Below are 20,212 nucleotides of genomic sequence, written 5' to 3' on the forward strand. Positions count from 1 at the left end.
ATTAACACTCTAGCAATGCCCGTTTAAATCTGCTGCTTACAGGTGTGAACACGGGAGCCCAGAGCGGGTGAGATCTAAGATCACGGGCCAGGAAGCCACAGACTGACTTCAGAACCCCAGCCTCCAAGGCTCCTCCAAGGCCGGCCTCCGTAAGAGAGCAGTGCGCGAGCCACACCCAGGCCCTTCGGTGGGCCGGATGGAACCCACCTCCCCCTGGTCTCCAGGCGCAAGGACGAGGAAATGGTGCCCACGGCCTCCTGGCGATGGTGGGGGTCCAAGTCGGGCCTGGCCACAACAGAACCTGGGACTGCGGGGTGCACAACTCAATGACTTTATTACTCTCCATATGCCGAATTGTCTCCGCGGCGCCTCCCAGGAGCAGCCATCTGTCCATCAAACGCCTCTGGCCGCAGAGAGGAGCAAGGCCAAGAAGCCAACTAGCAGAGCCCGACCGTCCTGTGGGAACCACTGGCCCCTTCCCGTCCTCTCCCCCCCTCCCCCAGACGGGGAGGGGTCTCCCTCCTTCGGCCCTTCTCCGGATCCAGGCTCCACTTCTGGGCTCCTGGGCCTCGGGCGTCCTTCCCGCCAGGGCGGGAGGCAGGTGCGGAGGGAAGGGGAGGCGGGGCCTGTGGGCGCACCGAGTAGGGTGGGAGGGGCTGGGAGGGCTCTGAAGCCGTAACACGAGAGTGGGGAGGGGACAGAAAGAGCAAAAGGACAACGTGAGAGCCCGGGCCAGCAGAGGAGCCGGCGCAGGCACCGGAGGGGGGCTGCGGGCCCGGGCAGCACCGAGGGCAGAGGGAGGCGGGCGCTACCCCAGGGGCCAGGCCGGGAACGCGCCCCCGCCCCCGCCCCCCGGGCCCGCCGCCGCGCCAGCGCCGCCCGCCGCCCGGCCGTGGATGCGCTGGTGGCGCAGCACGTGCTCGCGGCGCCCGAAGCCCTTGCCGCACTGCCAGCAGGCGAACGGCCGCGCCCCCGAGTGCGTCTTGCGGTGGCGCACCAGGTGCTCGCGCCAGTAGAACGTCTTGCCGCACTCGCAGCAGGCGTGCGGCTTCTCGCGCGCGGGCAGCGGGCGCAGGGCCGGCCCCGGGCCGCCGGGGTGCGTGCCGCGGTGGCGCCTCAGGTGCTCCTTGCGCCGGAAGGCCTTGCCGCACTCGGGGCAGGCGTGCGGCTTCTCGCCCGAGTGGCTCTGCCGGTGGCGCAGCAGGTGCGCAGGCTTCAGGGCGGCCTTGCCGCACTCGGGGCAGGAGGCGGTGCCCGGGGCCGCCGGCAAGGCGGGCGGGCCGGGCGCAGGTGGGGCCGCCGGGGCCGGCGGAGGGCTGCCGGGCTCCTGCTTGTAGGGGCGCGCGGCCTGGGGGTCCCCCGTCGCCAGCACCTCAGCCCCGGGGACCGCATCTCCTGCCGGGCAGAGGCACAGGGTGAGGGCAGGTGGCTCCGCAGACGGCGGGGGCGGGGAGGGCAGGGGCAGGCCGGGGATGAAGGGCCCCCTGCTGGAGCGGGTGGGGAATGCTTAATGCCTGGAAACCAAGGGGCGGGAGAAGGGCTGACTGCAGGCTGCTTATTCACCCCCAGGAGCCCTGTACCCAGCACGGTGCTTGGTACACACCGCAGAGTCATCGCCAAATGAATGCACGGATGCATGGATATGAGGGAGGATGGGTGAATGGATGTGAAATTCGTGGTGTACAGAGGAGGGGCTTGATGGGTGAAGGCAGGTCAGCAGGTGGGTGGACGGAGGAGGAGGAGATGGGCAGATGAATGAATCCAAAGTACCAGGGTGTAGATGGATGGGTGGGGGGATGGATGGGTGGGGGGATGGATGGGTGGGGGGATGGATGGGTGGGGGGATGGATGGGTGGGGGGATGGATGGGTGGGGGGATGGATGGGTGGGGGGATGGATGGGAGGGGAAGTAAGGAGACAGATGAATGAATGAGCAGGGAGGCAGACTGATGGGTGAACAGTGGGTGAGGAGGGAGTAGATGGCTAGGTTAGTGGGGGGTGGTGGGGGGGATGGGGGGGTTGGTTGAGCAAGTTAGTGGGTGAGTGGGCAGGCTGACTGCTTGCCCCGGGAAGGGGGTGGGCAGCAGGCAGCGTCCGAATGGGTATCTGGGTGGACAGACAGATGGGTAAGTAAGCAGGTAAGTCAGGTGGACGAATGAACCTCATTTCCTTTCTCCCGGCTTTCAAACTGCTCTATGGCGTTCCAGGTAGATACGCAACCCGTTTCTATCCGACTTGCCTCACAAGCTTCCAGCTCACGACTCAACTTACAAAAAACAGTTCCAGCACAACTGAAGAGTCTGGTCCTCCTGTCCCACCCTTCCACGCCAACCACCAGGTCCCAAGTCGTGCTGTCCTGGCCTCCCCCCAGCCTGTGGAGTGGGTGCAGAGACACCTACTATCGGGCAGAAGCCCCAATCCCTATCTGGCTCTGGCCCTGACTTGTTGTGTGGCTTCAGGCAAGCTGCTTGAGTTCTCCTGGCCTCGGGTTGCTGCTGTTAGATCTCGGCTTCCGGAGAGCCGAGTGTGCCAGCTGGGCAGCCAAAGGTGACGTGGGCTTGGTGCACGGCAGTGTATTTAAAAATACAAAAAACGTTTAAAAATCAGGCAACATCCTAGAAATCTACACTTCTGTCTTCTCTTGAGGAAAAACCGCAGACGTACTGTGCCCACGTTCCCATGTGGCAACGCAGGCTGCAGGAGACTGGCAGGACAGTGCCTATCACTCGCCAACAGCTGGTGCGTGTCACCGGGTACCTGCTATCCTGACCCCCCACTCACTGTGCCCTCCATGGGGGCGTGTCTGACCCATCTCCAGCCCTGGTGCCCAGCTCAGGGCCTGGCACACGGCAGGGACACCACGAATGTTCACTGAACGAATGAATGGCAGGCAGGAGGAGAACACCTTCAGGGTAAGAGGGGAGCACAGTGTGAAAGGGGGGTAAGCTACTCACCTAAAGGCATCATCACACCATCTTCCTTTCCGACAGCCACCCCAGAGCCTTCCATCACATCCTGAGGTGCCCTCATTGCTGGTCCCTGAAACGAGAGATACGACACTCAGAACTGAGAGACCACAGCGATAGCCTCTACTTTTCTCCCCTGTGACCTCTGCTACATTCAGACAGTCATCAGGTCCTATCACAAGCTCCGGGGGAAGACGGCCACCAGGCCTCCTGCTGGCCATCATGTGAGGGACCCATCTGGGGAGTGGACCCTCCAGCCTCAGCCACAACCTGAGACACTTGGGCCAGATGTGCCCCAAATTCCTGACCCGTGGAAACTGTGTGGACAACAAATGTTTGTTGTTGCAAGCTGCCAAGTTTGGGGTGACTTGTATGTAGCAACAGACAACTGATGCACCTTCTTTAAATCCTGCCTTAGCTTTTTCCTGCCCTTCGGGTAAAGTGCAAACTCCTTGACAAAATACACAAGAGAAACACATAAGCTACCTTTAACTCAAGAAAAAAATAAAGTTTTTTTTTTTCCCTCAGAAATGGATTTTTTTTCCCAGCACAAGTGGTGGACTGCTTCTGAGCACGATGGTGCCAGCCAGGAACACCAAGGTTACCGAAAATGTCTCAGACTAATTTAAGTTCCTTTATGCTATTGTCAATGTTTCTCAAGCCCTTGCCCCCCAAGGAACAGATCAGAATCCTGGTGCTGATGCAGTTGACTACTGAGTTCCACACATCCAACCCTACCTCTCACGTTTTACTTCTTTCAAGTGTAACGTTTAGGATGGAAGTCAGCAATGCCTAAAATCTTTTTTTTTTTTTTTAAGTTTATTTTCAGAGAGAAACACAGAGAGTGAGAGAGCAAGCGGGGGAGGGGGAGAAAGAGAGAGGGAGAGAAAGAATTCCAAGCAGGCGCCAGTGTCAACACGGAGCCTGACGTGGGGCTCAAACACACCAACCGTGAGATCACGACCTGGGCCAAAACCAAGAGCCGGCTGCTTCACTGACTGAGACACCCAGGTGCCCTAGTAATGCCTAAAATTCTCTCACCTAGCAAGAAGAGTCTTCAGGAAGCTTCTGAAGCCTTTCTCAAACGTGCGTGGTTTGGAATCTGTGACGCCTACGTTGCCTGGTGGTGGCAGGATGAATACTTTGCGTGGTCGCCTTTCTGCTCCGGCAGACTGAACTGGTTCCCGGCCACTGGTGCAGCTCAGGGTGTCATGGTACTGCACGTGCCATCCCGCTGCTTGCTGCTACTGTGGCCCACGAGGCCCACGCGCCCGGCCCCGCCTCTCACCAGGGTCCTGCCTGGAGCCCCACAGTAGAACGCTTACAGCGCCCCGAGTGTGCCAGGCTCTCTCAAACCTCTACTCCTCATTCTGTTCTCTGCCTGGAACCCACTCTTCGTCCCCTTTCCCCTGTCTACCTTCTACATGTCCTTCAGGACCTGGCGGAGCCCACATCCCTGCCATTACACGCAGGCTTAGGACCCTGTGTGACTTGGGAACAGGCCCTACCCTGGTCCCCAGCACACCGCACTTCACAACAGCTTTACTGAGACAGAACAGACGTACAATAAATGCACACGTTTAAAGCATACGATCAAGTGAGTTTCAACACGTATACACGCGTGAAACCACCATCACAATCAGAATGGCAGACACATCTAGCAGCCCCTGAAAGTCTCCTTGTGCACGTCTGTGATCTCTCCACCTCCTCCCCATTACGCCTCAGCACCTGCTGGTATGCTTCTCACCGCTACCAGGCAGTTTTCACGTTCTAGAACTTGACACAGAACCACACGATAATTAGGTACTTTTCTGGGGTGGGGGGGAGTGGGCGGTTCCTGAAATATAATTATTTTGAGATTGGGGATACTGGCCCACAGTTTTCTTATCTTGTAAGCTCTTTGGTTTTGCATGTCAAGGTAATGCTGGCCCCGTAGAAGGAGCTGGGAAAGTTTTCGGAATGTTCTGGATGCCGCATTAATGGAATCTTGCCACACACGGTCCCTTTCGACCGACTTCTTCCCTTTCCCACGTTGTGTGTGTGACGGTCGCCCCAGCTGCATGGCTGCTTCCACTGCGCGTGGCTGAGTATCGCTCCATTGTGAAGCTGGACCACATGTGTTTATCTGTTCGGTGGGTCCCCACAGGGGTCGTTTCCGCTTTCTGGCTGTCACAGATGCCGCTGTCCTGCCATTGTTGACCTCACAGAAGGGACGAGTTCCGTGTGGACGACTCCCAGGAGGGGCACTGGTGGCTCACAGGGCGGCCCCGTGTCTAACCATCACGGGAACTGCAGACACCACGCCAAGCGAGTGAACAACGGACGTATCAAAGGGCAAAACCGTCTGCCTTCGCTCTGATGAAGGAGGGTTTCCTAAAAGGGGATGTTCTGACATAAGGGGGAACCGAAGCGTGGGGTCAGGGTTTGGCCCGTGACCGACTACGTCCCTAGGTGCCTCCAGCCACACACCCACTCGTGGGACCCCGAGCAAGTTCCTGCCCCTCCAGGGTCGGTGCACAGGGGCTGAGGTGCACTCGGTCTCCCCGAGTCCGAGGGCACAATCTGGGGTACCACCTGCTCCCTGGCCCCCAGCGGGGCTCCTGCGGAGGTGCCCGCCCTCACTGGCCTCCACTGCTGCCGGGTCAGCACTGCCAGCAGGCCCCCCTGGCGGTTCTGGGGCCCGCACAGGCTGAACGCCCTTGCTTCCTCTGGAGGACCCTACGGATGTCCTGCGGCTCTGCTCTGGGCTCCCAGACAGCGGATGCTAGACCGTGCGGAGACCGAGCACCGTCCACAAGAAGATACCCAGGCAGACTGGCAGTGGGGATAAGGCTGACGCCCTGGGCCAGGCGTCAGGGGCTCAGTATCCGGGGTACAGCAGGGGTCAGAGCAGAATCTAGAGCGAGGGCCTGCGGGTTCTTTTCCTCCCACTGCCCCCTAACTGGCCATGTGGCCTCAGGCAGGTTGCTTGGCCTCTGTGGGACTCACACCTTCATCTGTGACAGAGGATACTGAGGCCCCAGGGCCGCATGCAGAGACAGGGAGGCCGTGCTGACAATGGGATTTACGGGGACTTGTAGCCTCCAGAGAGGTGGAGATGAGGAGGAGCCATGAGGTGGTCAGCTGTGTCTATACGGCTGACCCCCAATAAAAACCGTGGATGGCAGTCTGGGGAGCCTCCCGGGTTGGCACGAGCAGGCGTTGTCCACACGGCGCCCCTGGGCGAGGAGCTTCACGGGCCCCGCCCGCGGGCCTCTCGCCTTTGCTAACTGGACTCCACGTCCTTCGCTGAAACGAATCTGAAGTCCTGAGTCCTTCTCAGGAATTACGGAACCCAGGCTGGTCCTGGGGATCCCCAGACTTGCAGGTGGTGTCACAGCGAGGGCATCCTTGGGGGAACCCCTGAGGGCTGTGCACTGAGCCGCCTGGCAGTCAGGACCCCGGGGTGCACGTCCACACTTCCCATCCTGGCGCTCGTTCGTGTACTTACTTGAGCTCTACAGGGCAAAGGGCGGGGGTGAGGGCCACGGGCCCTGCAGGCCACAGCAAGAAGGCGGGACGTCCGTCTCGCACAGGTTTGGGGTCTGGCCCAAGTCCTGCTAAGCACTCAGATGCGTCGCCTCGGTGAGCCCCGCCAGCCACCCTGAGCCACGGCCACGACGCCCCCTCACCTTCCTGCCAGCCCCACAGGTCCATCTGCCGACCTTGGCTTTCACATCTGACAGTGGACCTGTGCTCTCTTCTCTGAAGCCTCAGGACTCCCCTGAGTGCTGACCTCTGAGGCACAGACTGGCGGGTGTTTCCTGTTGTGCTGATCATAGCTGGGATCCTCCCCGCTCCTGCCCGCCCACCAGCTTTCCTCCGGGCTTCCTGGGCTGGCAGACGCCCAGCCCCTTGGCTACGGTGTGCCTGGACCGGACTCGGGTGACTGACAGCAGGCAAGTCGGTCCAGCCCCATCCACCTCCCCATCACCTGCAGAATAGACCAGGCTCTCCCTCAACAGAGGTGACAGGAGACCTCACACCGCTGCCCATGTCAAATCTCTCCCAGGACAGACGAGGGAGGCCGGGGAGGCTACTCATCCACTTGCTGGCAAGCACTTTTTGGAGCACCTACTATGCACCAGGCACTACTGAAAGCAGGGAAGCACTGGTGAACGAGACAAAGGCCCCTGTGCCCTAGAGTCTATGTTCTGGCCATCAGACAAACCATAAAGAAGTAACGAGTTCCATAAGGCTGGCTTAGCCAGGTAGGGATTTCTTTCAGCCCCCTGGAACCGGGGGAGGGGGGGGGGAAGTCCTTAGAAGCGTGGAGTCTCGTACGTGGTTGCGGGGACGCCAAGTGAGAAGCCACTCAGGAAGCATTTTGGCAACTTGTTCTAAAATTACACACACTTGGGGCACATGCACCCCGATGTTTACAGAGCACTATCAACAAAAGCCAAATTATAGAAGGAGCCCAAATGTCCATCGGCGGATGAATGGATAAAGAGGATGTGGTGTATATACGCAATGGGATACTACTCGGAGATGAAAAAGAATGAAATCTTGCCATTTGCAACTATCTGGATAGAACTAGAGAGTATTATGCTAAGTGAAATAAGTCACAGAAAAACATATGGTATCACTCATATGTGTAATTTAAGAAAGAAAAAACAGAACATATGGGAAGGGAAGGAAAATAAAATAAAAACAGAAACAGACCATAAAAGACTCTGAAATATAGAGAACAAGCTAGGGGTTGCTAGAGGGGAGGTGGGTGGGGGATGGGCTAAATGAGTGATGGGCACACAGGGCCCCAGGGTGACGGGGCCGTGAGGGCAGCACTTGGGGCCCTGGGGTGACTGCACGGCTCTGTGTCCTGACTGTGGCTGTGGTTACCATTAGCCACCGCGTGTTAACAGCAGAAAGAACCATATGCCCCCTGGAAATGTTACAAACACACAGCGAAGGGGCGCCTGGGTGGCTCAGTCGGTTAGGCCTCCGACTTCAGCTCAGGTCGCGATCTCGCGGTCCGTGGGTTCGAGGCCCGCGTCGGACTCTGTGCTGACAGCTCAGAGCCTGGAGCCTGTTTCGGATTCTGTGCTTCCCTCTCTCTCTGACCCTCCCCCATTTATGCTCTGTCTCTCTCTGTCTCAAGAATAAATAAACGTTAAAAAAAAAAGAAAAGAAACACACAGCCAAAGCCACAGCCCCTCGCACTGTCACAACCGATTCAGCACCTGAGCGTGAGACCCTCCAAGAGTGTTTCTTGAAGCTTCCACGTGCTCTAATGAGCGGCCAGGTCTGGAGACACAGCCGGACGCCCGAGCACACACAACTCGTCCCGGCAGGCTCCGCCGAGGATGGGCACGGACCCACAGACCAGAGCAGCGCTAGTCCTGGGGGCGTTTCCCAGATGCCAGCTCTCCCTGCACCTCCCACAGCGTCACCGCAATGGCCTAACACCCTAGCGATAACCACTGTCCACACCTTTCACCTAAATGGTCGCGAGTCACACCAGAAGTGGGGCAAGGGCATCACAGGGACACTGTGGACAATTCAGCGCGATCACGTAAAATGGCGTCACCCCAGAGCCCTGAGCCCTGGACGGCTCTGAGCCCGAGTCCTGCTCTCCTACCAGAACGGGAGAGAACACACAGAAGGGGCGGTGAAGACACCTGGGCACACGGGGAGGCCTCCTCCGAGCGGAGGGTCATCGGGAACCACGACTCCACGAGAATCGAGGACCCCCCGCTTCCTTGTGCACACACCTGCCTCTGGCCAGGCACAGCAGTGCCCCTGACGACGTCCACACCCTGATCCTGATCCCAGAGCCCGTGACTCTGTGACTTCACGTGTCAAAAGGGCTGGGACACTGAGGATGTGACTGACTTAAGGATCCTGATGTGTGGGGACAATCCCAGATCATCCCGACGGGCCCCATGTCATCATGGGAGTGTTCTGTGTGAAAGAGGGATAGCTGAGGGTCAGGAGGGGATGTGACCTTGGAAGCAAAGGTCAAGTGAGGCACTCTGCAGACGGAGGAAGGGGAAGAAGGCCACAAGCCACAGCACGTGGGCACCCCGGAAGCTGGGAGAGGCAGGAGACGGATGCCCTCCTGGGGCCTCCTTCTGGGGGCAGACCCCCCCCCCCCCCGCCCCGGACTCCCCCGGGACCTCCTTCTGGGGCTTCTGGGGATGGATTCCACCCCACTCCCCCGCCTGCTTCTGGGGGCGGATCCCCCCTCCCCCTGGGCCTCCTTTTGGGGACAGATCCCCACCCCTGGGCCTCTTTCTGGGGACGGATGCCCCCAGCCTCCTTATGGGGACGGATCCCCACCCCCCCCCCCCCCCCGCCCTGGAGCCTCCTTCTGGGGACAGATCCCCCCCCTTCCTTCTGGGAATGGACCCCCCCCACCCGCCGGAGCCTCCTTCTGGGGGCGGATCCCTTCCCTCCACCCACCCAGCCTCCTTCTGGGGACAGATCCCCCCCACCCTGGAGCCTCCTTCTGGGGATGGATTCCCCCCGGAGCCTCCTTCTCGAAGGAACACAGCCCACACCCTGGTTTCAACCAGCGAGACCCGAGTCAGACCGCTGACCTCCAGAACCTTGAGTGGGTAAGTCTGCATCGTCTTTAAGGCACAGGGTCTGCAGGAATTTGTTACGGAGGCAGCAAGAAGAAACACACAAGCAACCCTGGGACACAATGACCCAGAGAAGCCGCCTGAGGGGAGGAAACGGAGGGGTGAGGCTCGTCCCAGGGAAGGGTGGACAGGGTATCAGAGATGCAGGAAGACACAAAGGACCACAACTGCGTCCCTGGCAGCCGACAGTGCCCCACAGACGCTCGCAACAACATCCTGCCATCTTTCCAACTCCTCATTCCCCCTGTCCACCAGCCTCTGACCCGCCAGCCTCTGTGCCGGCCTGGGCTGGGCCCCAGCTGCTCCCTCGTCTTGGCTGCTCTCCTCCTGGTCTCTGCACGGCAGGTCGCTGCGCACCACGCGGCCACATGTGGCTGCTGAGCACCCGGAAAGGTGCCAAGTGCCACGTGCCCAGAGGGTCACAACCTGGCTATGCTAAGCTCAACCAAGTCACCTACCAGGATTAAACCGACTGGTTTCTCTTCAGCCCTCCTGAAGAGCTCCTAGAAGGCTCTCTTCAGCTCTCCCAACCTGCTCCTAGAAGGCGCTCTTTGGCCCTCCCGATGTGCTCCTAGAAGGCTCTCTCTGGCCCTCCCGATGTGCTCCTAGAAGGCTCTCTCTGGCCCTCCCGACGTGCTCCTAGAAGGCTCTCTTTGGCCCTCCCGATGTGCTCCTAGAAGGCTCTCTTTGGCCCTCTCGATGTGCTCCTAGAAGGCTCTCTTTGGCCCTCCCGATGTGCTCCTAGAAGGCTCTCTTCAGCTCTCCCAACCTGCTCCTAGAAGGCTCTCTTAGGCCCTCCCGATGTGCTCCTAGAAGGCTCTCTTAGGCCCTCCCGATGTGCTCCTAGAAGGCTCTCTTTGGCCCTCCCGATGTGCTCCTAGAAGGCTCTCTTTGGCCCTCCCAACCTGCTCCTAGAAGGCTCTCTTTGGCCCCCCCAACGTGCTCCTAGAAGGCTCTCTTCAGCTCTCCCAACCTGCTCCTAGAAGGCTCTCTTTGGCCCTCCCGATGTGCTCCTAGAAGGCTCTCTTTGGCCCTCCCGACGTGCTCCTAGAAGGCTCTCTTCCGCTCTCCCAACCTGCTCCTAGAAGGCTCTCTTTGGCCCTCCCGATGTGCTCCTAGAAGGCTCTCTTAGGCCCTCCCGATGTGCTCCTAGAAGGCTCTCTTGGGCCCCCCCAACGTGCTCCTAGAAGGCTCTCTTCAGCTCTCCCAACCTGCTCCTAGAAGGCTCTCTTTGGCCCTCCCGACGTGCTCCTAGAAGGCTCTCTTTGGCCCTCCCGACGTGCTCCTAGAAGGCTCTCTTCCGCTCTCCCAACCTGCTCCTAGAAGGCTCTCTTTGGCCCTCCCGATGTGCTCCTAGAAGGCTCTCTTAGGCCCTCCCGATGTGCTCCTAGAAGGCTCTCTTGGGCCCCCCCAACGTGCTCCTAGAAGGCTCTCTTCAGCTCTCCCAACCTGCTCCTAGAAGGCTCTCTTTGGCCCTCCCGATGTGCTCCTAGAAGGCTCTCTTTGGCCCTCCCGACGTGCTCCTAGAAGGCTCTCTTCCGCTCTCCCAACCTGCTCCTAGAAGGCTCTCTTTGGCCCTCCCGATGTGCTCCTAGAAGGCTCTCTTAGGCCCTCCCGATGTGCTCCTAGAAGGCTCTCTTGGGCCCCCCCAACGTGCTCCTAGAAGGCTCTCTTCAGCTCTCCCAACCTGCTCCTAGAAGGCTCTCTTTGGCCCTCCCGATGTGCTCCTAGAAGGCTCTCTTTGGCCCTCCCGATGTGCTCCTAGAAGGCTCTCTTCCGCTCTCCCAACCTGCTCCTAGAAGGCTCTCTTTGGCCCTCCCGATGTGCTCCTAGAAGGCTCTCTTAGGCCCTCCCGATGTGCTCCTAGAAGGCTCTCTTCGGCTCTCCCAACCTGCTCCTAGAAGGCTCTCTTTGGCCCTCCCGATGTGCTCCTAGAAGGCTCAGGATCCCAGAACTGGCCTGAGTCCTACTTCTCACTGGACAGCGCTGCTCTGAACCAGGGACTGGCAGGCTTTTCCTGCAGTGGCCGGAGTAGAGGATCTTGGCTGTGCTGGCCCCCCGGCCTGTGTCCCCACTGCCTCACCTTGCCCTTGTGGTGAAGGCGGCCACCGGCAATGCGCAGGACAGGCAGGGCTGTGCGTCCGGAGAGGTCCAGGGTGGGTGGGGGCAGGGCTGGCCCACTGGCCAGTTGGGCGACCCCTGCATTTACTAAAGGGTGCAGCCTCACCCAAAGGGATGGCTGACCTTTGCCCTCAACCACCACCGGGAGGTGACCTCCAAGCCCCTGGGGCATCCTACCTGCCTGGGGGCCTGGGCCACACCAGCGGGTCCAACAATACGAGGTACAACGGTGACTTTCAGACACTGCACCTGCTCCCTGCAGGGGGGCTGGAGAGCGAGGTGGGTCATGCCTGTAGCCCCAGTAAGCACTGGGGGCACCACCACGGCTCAGGGAGCCACCCCCCACTCCAGCCGGCCAGACTGCACACACATGGTCATATAATGTTGCCGGGAGGAGTCAGCTGCCCTCATGCCATGTGAGAGGGCGGTGGGAGGCTCCTTGTGGGTGGGGCTCCTCCAGACCCCACCCCTGCATCCTCCCACTGCCCGGACCCCGCCCTTGCGCCTCCCGCCTCTGCTGAAGCTGCAACCTCGTCCTCCTGCCAACGTGAGCAGCATCACCACCACGGTAAACAAGACGGCTTTCACGGAGTCCTCCTCCTGACTCACTCCACATAGGTCTCTGGGAGGCCCCAAAGCTGCACGAGGGTCCGCCGGCAGGGTGGTCTCAGGGACCACCCCCCTGCACTGCTCTCCACGCCGGACTCTCTCTGCCCCACGGCCGGCCGCCCCGGTGCTGGCCTGGTGGGCTTGCTGACGCACGAAGCGTCACTCCTACCCGCTGAGACCAGCCTCCTTCTGTAGGTCTGCAGGGGCGAGGCGGGAGGGAGGCCAGGCTGTAGGTCTGCAGGGGCGAGGCGGGAAGGAGGCCAGTCTCTGAGCCAGCTGGCGCGCGCAGAGGTGGCGGCCGAGGGCGCGCGTGCGAGCAGCCCCCCTCCCCCTCCCGCCCGTGGCTCACCCAGAGCTCCTCCAGCAGGGCCACGGCGTCCTCCCCGCTCTGGGGCCGGCGGCTGCACACCCAGGCCTGGATGTCGGCGGGCAGGGCGCTCAGGAACTGCTCCAGCACCAGCAGCTCCAGCATCTGCTCCTTGGTGTGCACCTCGGGCCGCAGCCAGTCCCGGCACAGCGCTCGCAGCAGGCCCAGCGCCTCGCGGGGGCCCGGCGCGTCTCCCAGGTGGAAGTGGCGGAAGCGGTGCCACGGGGAGTCCAGGGCCAGGCCCTCGGCAGCCTGGCCTTCCTGCTTCACGGGCTGGGGACACGGGCCCTCCATGGGGTCGCGAGCCCCGCAGGGACAGCGGGCCTGTGGGGAGGGAAGTGAGCGCGGTGAGAGCTGGGCCCGCGATGCTAGAAACCGCCGCCTCCTCCCACCGTCGCCGTGAGGGGGGCACCCCCAGGAGCCCAGTGACCTGCAGCGAGGGGCGGCGTCTCTCTGTGCCTCAGTCTCCCCTATCTTGCTCGGCGGAGGGCCTGCGGGGGAAGGTGCCTGGGGGCTGTGGCGCCCAGTGCCCTGCACACAACAGGTGCCCAAGGAATGGACATTCGGGTCCCGGTCCTGGGACACAACGCGCTCAGACCCTGGCTCCGCCCTCCCTGCGGGGTGACCGTGGGCACCGCGGTCTCTTCCCCCCAGTTCAAGTGAGCAGAGCGGGGCACCATCGAGAGCGCCACCGTCATCATAACGGCTCACCTGCATGACGCACAAACCCCACCATCCCCAGCGTCCCCAACGGCAGCTGCTTCGGGACGCCTACTGCAAAGCCACCCCCAAATCGTCACGCTGAAGCTCTAACCCCAGCACAACATCCGGATGTGGGATGTGGGGAGGTGACGAGGAGGCCACCAATGCCGGCTGAAGCTGGTGGAAGGTGCGAGCTTCGTTAGAGGATGGGTCAGTCGTGGGGGGGTCTAATGTGTGCGGTGACTGTGCCGCCTGCTAGAAGCCGTGAGAGCCGCGATCCCCAGAGTTCTCGTCACAAGAAACAAGTCAGCCAACGAGAGGTGACGGACGTCAGCAGAACCGACTGTGGCGAGCGCGTCGCAACGTCTACACACGTCATCGCATCACCACCTTGCGCGTCAATCACACCTCAATACGACTGGGGAAAGACAGGAAGTCACGAGGATGAGGTCCACATCCAACAGGATCGGTGGCCTTGGCGGGAGAGAAATCCCCACCACCTGCCCTGTGAGAACAAAACCAGGCTGCCGTCCGCAGTCAGGAAGAGGGTTCTCCCCAGACACCCAATCTGCCGGCACCTGACCTTGGACTCTGGCCCCAGAACCGAGACAGACAGATGTCTGCTGTTAAAGCCTCCAGCCAGTGATGGAGCGGAGGAATACACGGATGGCCCCCAAGCACGTCCAGGGACGTGGGAAACGTGGCAGACTGCAGGAGTTCACCCATGTCCATCGTCCCCTTCTCCTCTGTGTGGTCCCCCACCCCCGAGGAAGCCATGTGCCCCTACTTCCGCTTTCCCCTTCCTGAGGGAGGGAACCCAGACGTGACCCCGGGAAACAGCTGGAAATGTCTGGAGAGTTTTCACTGTTGGATGGGGGAGGGGAACAGTGCCTCTGGCGTCCAGCAGGCAGAGGCCAGGGATGCTGCTAGGTGTCCTAGAGCACACAGGAGAGCCCCATGGCACAGAATGGTCCAGTGCCAAGGCCGAGAGACCCCGGCTAGGGAGAGAGGTCCTCGCCTGGTCCAGGGACCCCTGGGTCTTGGCAGGTCAGAAGGATTTCATCACAAAAGACACTGCCCGTTTTACTCCCGTTCTCTGGGTGTGCCGTGGGGTCTTCAGAGGCTGCATGGACACGGGCTGTGAGCGGCTGAGCTGAGGTAGTCCCCTGGATAGCCTGAGTGCAAAGCCCTGACGCTTAACCACTACACCACCGACCACAGGCATCATCTCATTGCTGGGTCGGCTGTCACAGCCCCCGCAGCATCTCCCTGCTCCTGAGAGTGTCGCTCTAGTTGCAAATCACCACAACACTCAGGAAGGGGTTTTTTCCTTAATAGAAATCACGTTGTGACACTTCCCCGCTCCAAACCTGCTGACTGCTTCCTCGCCTACTTTTCTGATTTCTTCCTTCTATCCCTGGCTCTCCATACTCAGCCACACTGCCTCCCTGATTATCTTCTTGGACCTAAGGCAAGTCCTATCCCAGGGCCTTTGTACCTATTTTCTCCTTCCTAACCCTTGCTCGGCCGGCTCCTTCTCATATTTGAGGCCTCCATGTGATTCCCTCCCCCCATTGGAGAGTCTCCTCAAATCATCCGATTTGCACACCATCCACACACCATTCCCTGCAGTTACCTTTCCCTTTAGCAATTCCCTTTTAGCGTTTAACAAGATGGGCTGTCGTGTTTGTATGCTGTTTTCCCTCACAAGAGTTGAGAGCAAGAGAGCCCAGGAGAGCCCAGCATGCTGGCTGGCACTCAAAGGAAATGTACAGGATGATCTTTCCTCTGAAAGGAGTATTATGGCCCCCGTTTCACAAGTGGAGAGAGTGAAGTTACTCAGCTAGTAAGGGGCAGAGCTCAGGCTCTGCAGGACCACCTCCTGCCTACCCGTCCCTCCATCTAAGCACTGACTGGGCCTGGGAGAGGTAGGGTAGGGTTTCCAGAACACCTGGGCCAGAGCTGAGTCTCGAAGGATGCACAGAAGCCTTCTGTACTGTGACAAACACCCTCCCCCCCACCCCCAAAGGGAGTGGAATCTGACCTGAGGGAGCCAGGCCCCGGCACCAAGTGGCAGGGCCCTGCAGTCATGGGTCATGGGTAGCCACGTTCCCACAGCTGTCCACGCTGAGTTTCTCACAGCGGGGCCAGCGGGACCCTTCTCTGGGTCCCGGGGTCACCACCCTGAGAAAGCACATACTAAGTGCTAAGCAAGTTCATGCCACCCTGTAAACCAATCCTTACCACCCACTGAGGGTCCAGTGCCTCCTGCCACCGCTACAAAAGCATCTGTGACACTGTTGTCTGTGTCCAAGGAGTATCGTCCCGCCCGACCAGGCACCCTGGAGGCCTTGGGAGACAGCCACTGAGTGGCCTCTGTCTCACACTGCCCCCACCCCACCATCCCAACAGCCCTGTGAGCTGGGTACCATGGTGAGCAGGAGAAATGAACACTTAGAGGCAGTTTTCAAACCTGGAACCGTTCTGACTCCAGAGTCCCAGCACCTCTGCACAGCACGTTTGGCTAGCTGAATGCTGAAAAGATGGGCTCTGGACCTTGGCTGCGTGCCCCACTGTGTGACCTTGGACACGTGGGCTTCACTTCTGCACCTGGGACACAGGACTCGTGTAACAGCTTCTTCCCCACAGGGGTTGCTGGGAACCTGAACTAGAAGCGGCCCAGCTCCTAGTACACTTGAGGGTTTCCAGACCTCAGCACCAGTCATATCCGGGGCCAGATAATTCCACGTTGTGGCAGTCGCCCCACGTAACGTGTTTATCGACATCCCTGGCCTCTTCCCCCAGATGCCAGTGGCTATCTCCCCAACTGCGACAACCAGAAATGTTTCCAGATATTGCCACATGTCCCTGGGAGGCAAACTCGACCCCGGTGGAGAGCCACGGGTCCACTGGACAAATATTTACTCAGAGCACAAGGGCCCTGCAGCAAATCCCAGTTCGGCCACCTACCAGCCATCTGTCCTTGGACGAGATACAACAGCACCTTTTACACGGACTCTCCACAGCCCGGGCTGTACAATGGGGAGAAAAATCAAACCAATCCCAGACCGCAGGAGGAATTCAAGATACAAGGACAACAAAGACGCTGAGAATAGCACTAGGCTCTATGCAAGTCCTCAACTGGAGTCAGAGCTGAAATTCCTGCTACTTTGTGGAGTGCTAGGGGGCACCGCTATTAACCAAACACGCATTAAAATCCAACTCTAAACGGGAACAGGAGACGCAAGAGGGCGACTGGAGGGGAGCGAGAAGGGGCAGTTTCAGGTGGCAACAGCGGCAAACGCAGCCTCGAGGCATCTTGCACCCACTAACCAACTTCCTCCCCTGAGCACGGCCACAGAGGTGGGCGCTCCAGTCCACAGGGAGCGCAGCGAGGGGACCCACCTTGTCCCGGGGACTCGCAGAACTCCTGGGAGCGCGCGCGCTCGAGGTCGAGGCAAAATGAACCACCTGCACCCCTCCAGAGGGGCGGGCCCCCGAGCCCCCGGCCCCACCCCTGGGGGGACCCTCCCCCTTCCCGGCCCCTCCCCCCTCCCTCGGCGGCTCACTTGCCTCTGCGTTCCCCACCTCCAGGGGCCACAGCCCCCTCCCACTTCCCGGCCCTCCCCCAGCCCCTCCCCCCCCGTGCCCTCTCCCATCCCCCTCGCCCACCTCCCGCTTTACTCGCTCCCCGTCTTCTCCCCTCCGCCCCCCCGCTCCCCATCCCTCCCTCCTCCGGCCTCCAGCCCCCCTCTCCCCAAAGCGCGTCCAACCACCCCTCCCAGCCCCCCTTCCCCCCTCGCTCACCTCACTCTCCCAGACGAGGCCCCCCAAGCCCCCCTCACCTCTTCGCACATGCGCACAAAGCTCACGGGGACTCCATGCCCCGGCAGGCTTTGCGCCAACTCATCCGTCCCCCCCTCCCCCAACTCTCCGAGACCGAGTAGTCCGTTCCAGCCCACACCACCGCCTTACAGGCCTCATCCAGAACTACACTTCCCAGGAAGCATCGCGGCAAGGGACGCGTCCCGTTGGCCCCTCGCCGTGGCGTCCCTCGCACGCCTGTCTCCGAATGGCTCTAACGGCACCAGAACTACACTTCCCAAGGTGCACTGAGCACCGCCAGCGGCCTATCAGCCCTCGCAAACAAGGCCTCTCAGCGCGCCGGGCTTTGGACTACATTTCCCAGAATGTACATAGGGCCTCCCATTGGCTCGCGCGCGAGCCCGTGCAGGCGAAGACGTGCCGACGGGGGAGGCGGTGGGAGGGAAAGGGAGGAGCGTTGGCGGCGCTGTCCTGAGTGGGGCGAGGTTTTGTGCTGGGAGCTCGGGAGTGAAATCCTCTGGCGATCTGGGCGATAAGAGAGGAGGGGCCCCGCCAGAGTTCTGCGCCTGTCTGGCCTGCGGGTTGTCTCCTTGACAATGGGTCGCGTTTCCTCCCCTATAGTACCCGGCGGCGCTGACCAGGTTGGAGGTAGACGTGCTCGGCCCGGGGGCGCCCTGGGCCCTCTGGTTCGGCTCCTCTGGCGCAAGCCTCAGTGCTTCAGACTTCAGTGTCCTCTCCTGCGTGAGTCGGGAGAGGAGGCTTCCTGCCACACGTCCATGGCGTGCCCCCATCGGATAGGGCAACTGCCTCAGTTTCCCCATCTCGGAACCGGAAGAAAAAGTGGTTCTTGGAGCGGGAGGAAATCTTAAGAGATGGGTCGAAGCTTCGTATCCAGACGGATCCAGGCCTGGGGACGCTCACACGAGCCTTGGGGGCCCGGGGGCCAGAGCCAGACGCCATCCCCTACCTCGAACAGTAACTTTCCCCCCGGGTTTCACAAGTGGTCAGTGGCTGGATCAGAACTTGTTGCCCAAGACCGGTGAAAACCATCGCCCTCTTTGTGGCCCACCATCCCCCGGCCCAGCCCTCTGCCCCCTCTTCACTCTTGCTTCTTGTGTTCCAGCCACTAGGGCCTGCTTATGCCCCCAGGAACTTGCTGATCCCACTCTCATCTGATTGCCCAGTTGACATCCCCCATCCGGTGGGGGGGGGGGGAGGGGCGGTAGAAGTTTTTGCACCCCCGCCTCGCAAGGACACACATCTTCCCTCCTCCTCACCGTCTTACAGAATGAATCCTTTGTCCACCCAAATGTCCAGGCCAGCCATGGAAGGGTCGCCTTTGGCCCTGCCTTCAAGGTGGTCACAGTTGTCCATTTCTCTCCTTCCACAGCTGTCACCTGGCCTCCTCCCACTGTTGCACCCCACCCAGTCCCTTCACACGGCAGCCAGAGCGATCATTTTTGTGTGTAAGAAAACACATAAAATTTGCCATTTTAACCACATTCAAGTGCACATTTCGGTGGCATTGAGTACATTCACATTGTTGTGCAACTATCATTACCATCCATATCCAGGACTCTTTTCCTCTTGCAAAACTGAAAGTGTGTCCAGTAAACGACTCCCCATTCTCCCTATCCACCCCCCCCCCCCCCCCACATACACACACCAGCCCCTGGTGCCCCATAGGAGTGGAATCATACAGTATTTGTGTCCTTGTGACTGACTTATTTCATGTAACATAACGTCCTCAGGGTTCATCCATGATGTGGCATCTGCCAGAATTTCCTTCCTTTTTAAGACTGGTTAATACTTCATTATATCACATTTTGTTTTCCCCCTTATCACAGGGCTCTTAAATCTTAAACAGGAACACGTCAGGACTGTTTGGCTTTTAAACAGGACTTTTGCTTAAAAGTCTCCATTGCAAACTCTTGATTCTGGCCTGCCAAGTCCCGTATAATCAGACCCCTTCAGATCCAGAATTACTCTAACTTATATGGTGCCTTGGTGCAAATCCGAAAAGAGTGCCCTTGAAGGACAGTGGGCCTGAGCCAGGGCATGGGTCCCACAAGTATGTCAAGAGGAGGATTCGGCCACCTCTTCCCACCTGGCCAGGTACTTGTAGGTAGGATACAAGGTTCAGCCCGGCCCTCAGCCCAACACCACTTTCCTTCATTCACGACCACTGTTGCTGCCACATTGGCCTAACCCTCCTCTAACAGAAGGGTTCTCAAAGTCGGGTCTCAGACCAGCTACAGAGCATCACCTGGGGCTTGTTAGAAATGCAAATTCTTGGGGCGCCTAGGTGGCTCAGTCCGTTAAGCGTCAGACTTCGGCTGAGGTCATGATCTCACAGTTTGTGGGTTTGGGCCCTGTGTTGGGCTCTGTGCTGACAGTGTCTGGTGCTGAGCCACCCAAGCGCCCCAACCCCTTCATTTAAATACGTGGCTGTGCGGGGCGCCTGGGTGGCGCAGTCGGTTAAGCGTCCGACTTCAGCCAGGTCACGATCTCGCAGTCTGTGAGTTCGAGCCCCGCGTCAGGCTCTGGGCTGATGGCTCGGAGCCTGGAGCCTGTTTCCAATTCTGTGTGTCTCCCTCTCTCTCTGCCCCTCCCCCGTTCATGCTCTGTCTCTCTCTGTCCCAAAAATAAATAAAAAACGTTGAAAAAAAAAAATTTAAAAAAAAAAAATAAATACGTGGCTGTGCATTTTCATTCTGCCCTGGGCCTCACAAATTAAGCAGCCATTCACGTAACACCACCTCAGTGACCTGTGCAATGTCCACACAGTGCTGTTTCTCTAGCACTGGAGGGCACCACAAATACTGGTGAGCATTGGAAGGGACGACTCCCTGGATGTCCTTCTTCCACCTCTTCACCTGGTAACATCATACATCTCTCAGTGAGTTACCTGTTCAGATGCTGCCTCCTCCAGGAAGCCTTCCCAGACTACCCCCACCCCCAATAAATCTGGACGAAGCACCTCATCTGAACTTCCAC

The 20,212-nt window shown here is 59.7% G+C and overlaps 1 protein-coding gene across 4 annotated transcripts; it reads right to left on the reverse strand.

Moving 5' to 3' along the window:
* Window positions 1-315: 315 nt before the first annotated feature.
* ZNF444 (zinc finger protein 444) lies at window positions 316-17,388 on the reverse strand. Of its 4 annotated transcripts, none has more exons than XM_042917758.1 (4): window positions 17,236-17,388; window positions 12,671-13,012; window positions 2,954-3,038; window positions 316-1,395 (listed from the first exon to the last, which is right to left on the reverse strand). In XM_042917758.1, the coding sequence occupies exons 1-4, from the start codon at window positions 17,245-17,247 to the stop codon at window positions 809-811; spliced, it is 1,026 nt and encodes a 341-aa protein (XP_042773692.1). In that variant the 5' UTR covers window positions 17,248-17,388; the 3' UTR covers window positions 316-808. The 4 variants fall into 4 exon arrangements, with proteins under 4 accessions (XP_042773692.1, XP_042773693.1, XP_042773694.1 ...); XM_042917759.1 differs by having other exon boundaries at window positions 17,198-17,387; XM_042917760.1 differs by lacking the exon at window positions 17,236-17,388 and adding an exon at window positions 16,796-16,871.
* Window positions 17,389-20,212: the final 2,824 nt, after the last annotated feature.

The sequence above is a fragment of the Panthera leo genome, chromosome E2, assembly GCF_018350215.1.
Source record: "Panthera leo isolate Ple1 chromosome E2, P.leo_Ple1_pat1.1, whole genome shotgun sequence".
NCBI classification, from domain to species: domain Eukaryota; kingdom Metazoa; phylum Chordata; class Mammalia; order Carnivora; family Felidae; genus Panthera; species Panthera leo.

Bases quoted from the DNA above. Each gene is read 5' to 3' on its own strand.
- ZNF444 (XM_042917758.1), bottom strand. The intron at 3,039-12,670 runs GTGAGCCACGGG...CTCTCGTTTCAG, and splicing joins CCCTGCTGGAGGAGCTCTGG to GGACCAGCAATGAGGGCACC. The intron at 1,396-2,953 runs GTGAGTAGCTTA...TCTGCCCGGCAG, and splicing joins TGGTGTGATGATGCCTTTAG to GAGATGCGGTCCCCGGGGCT.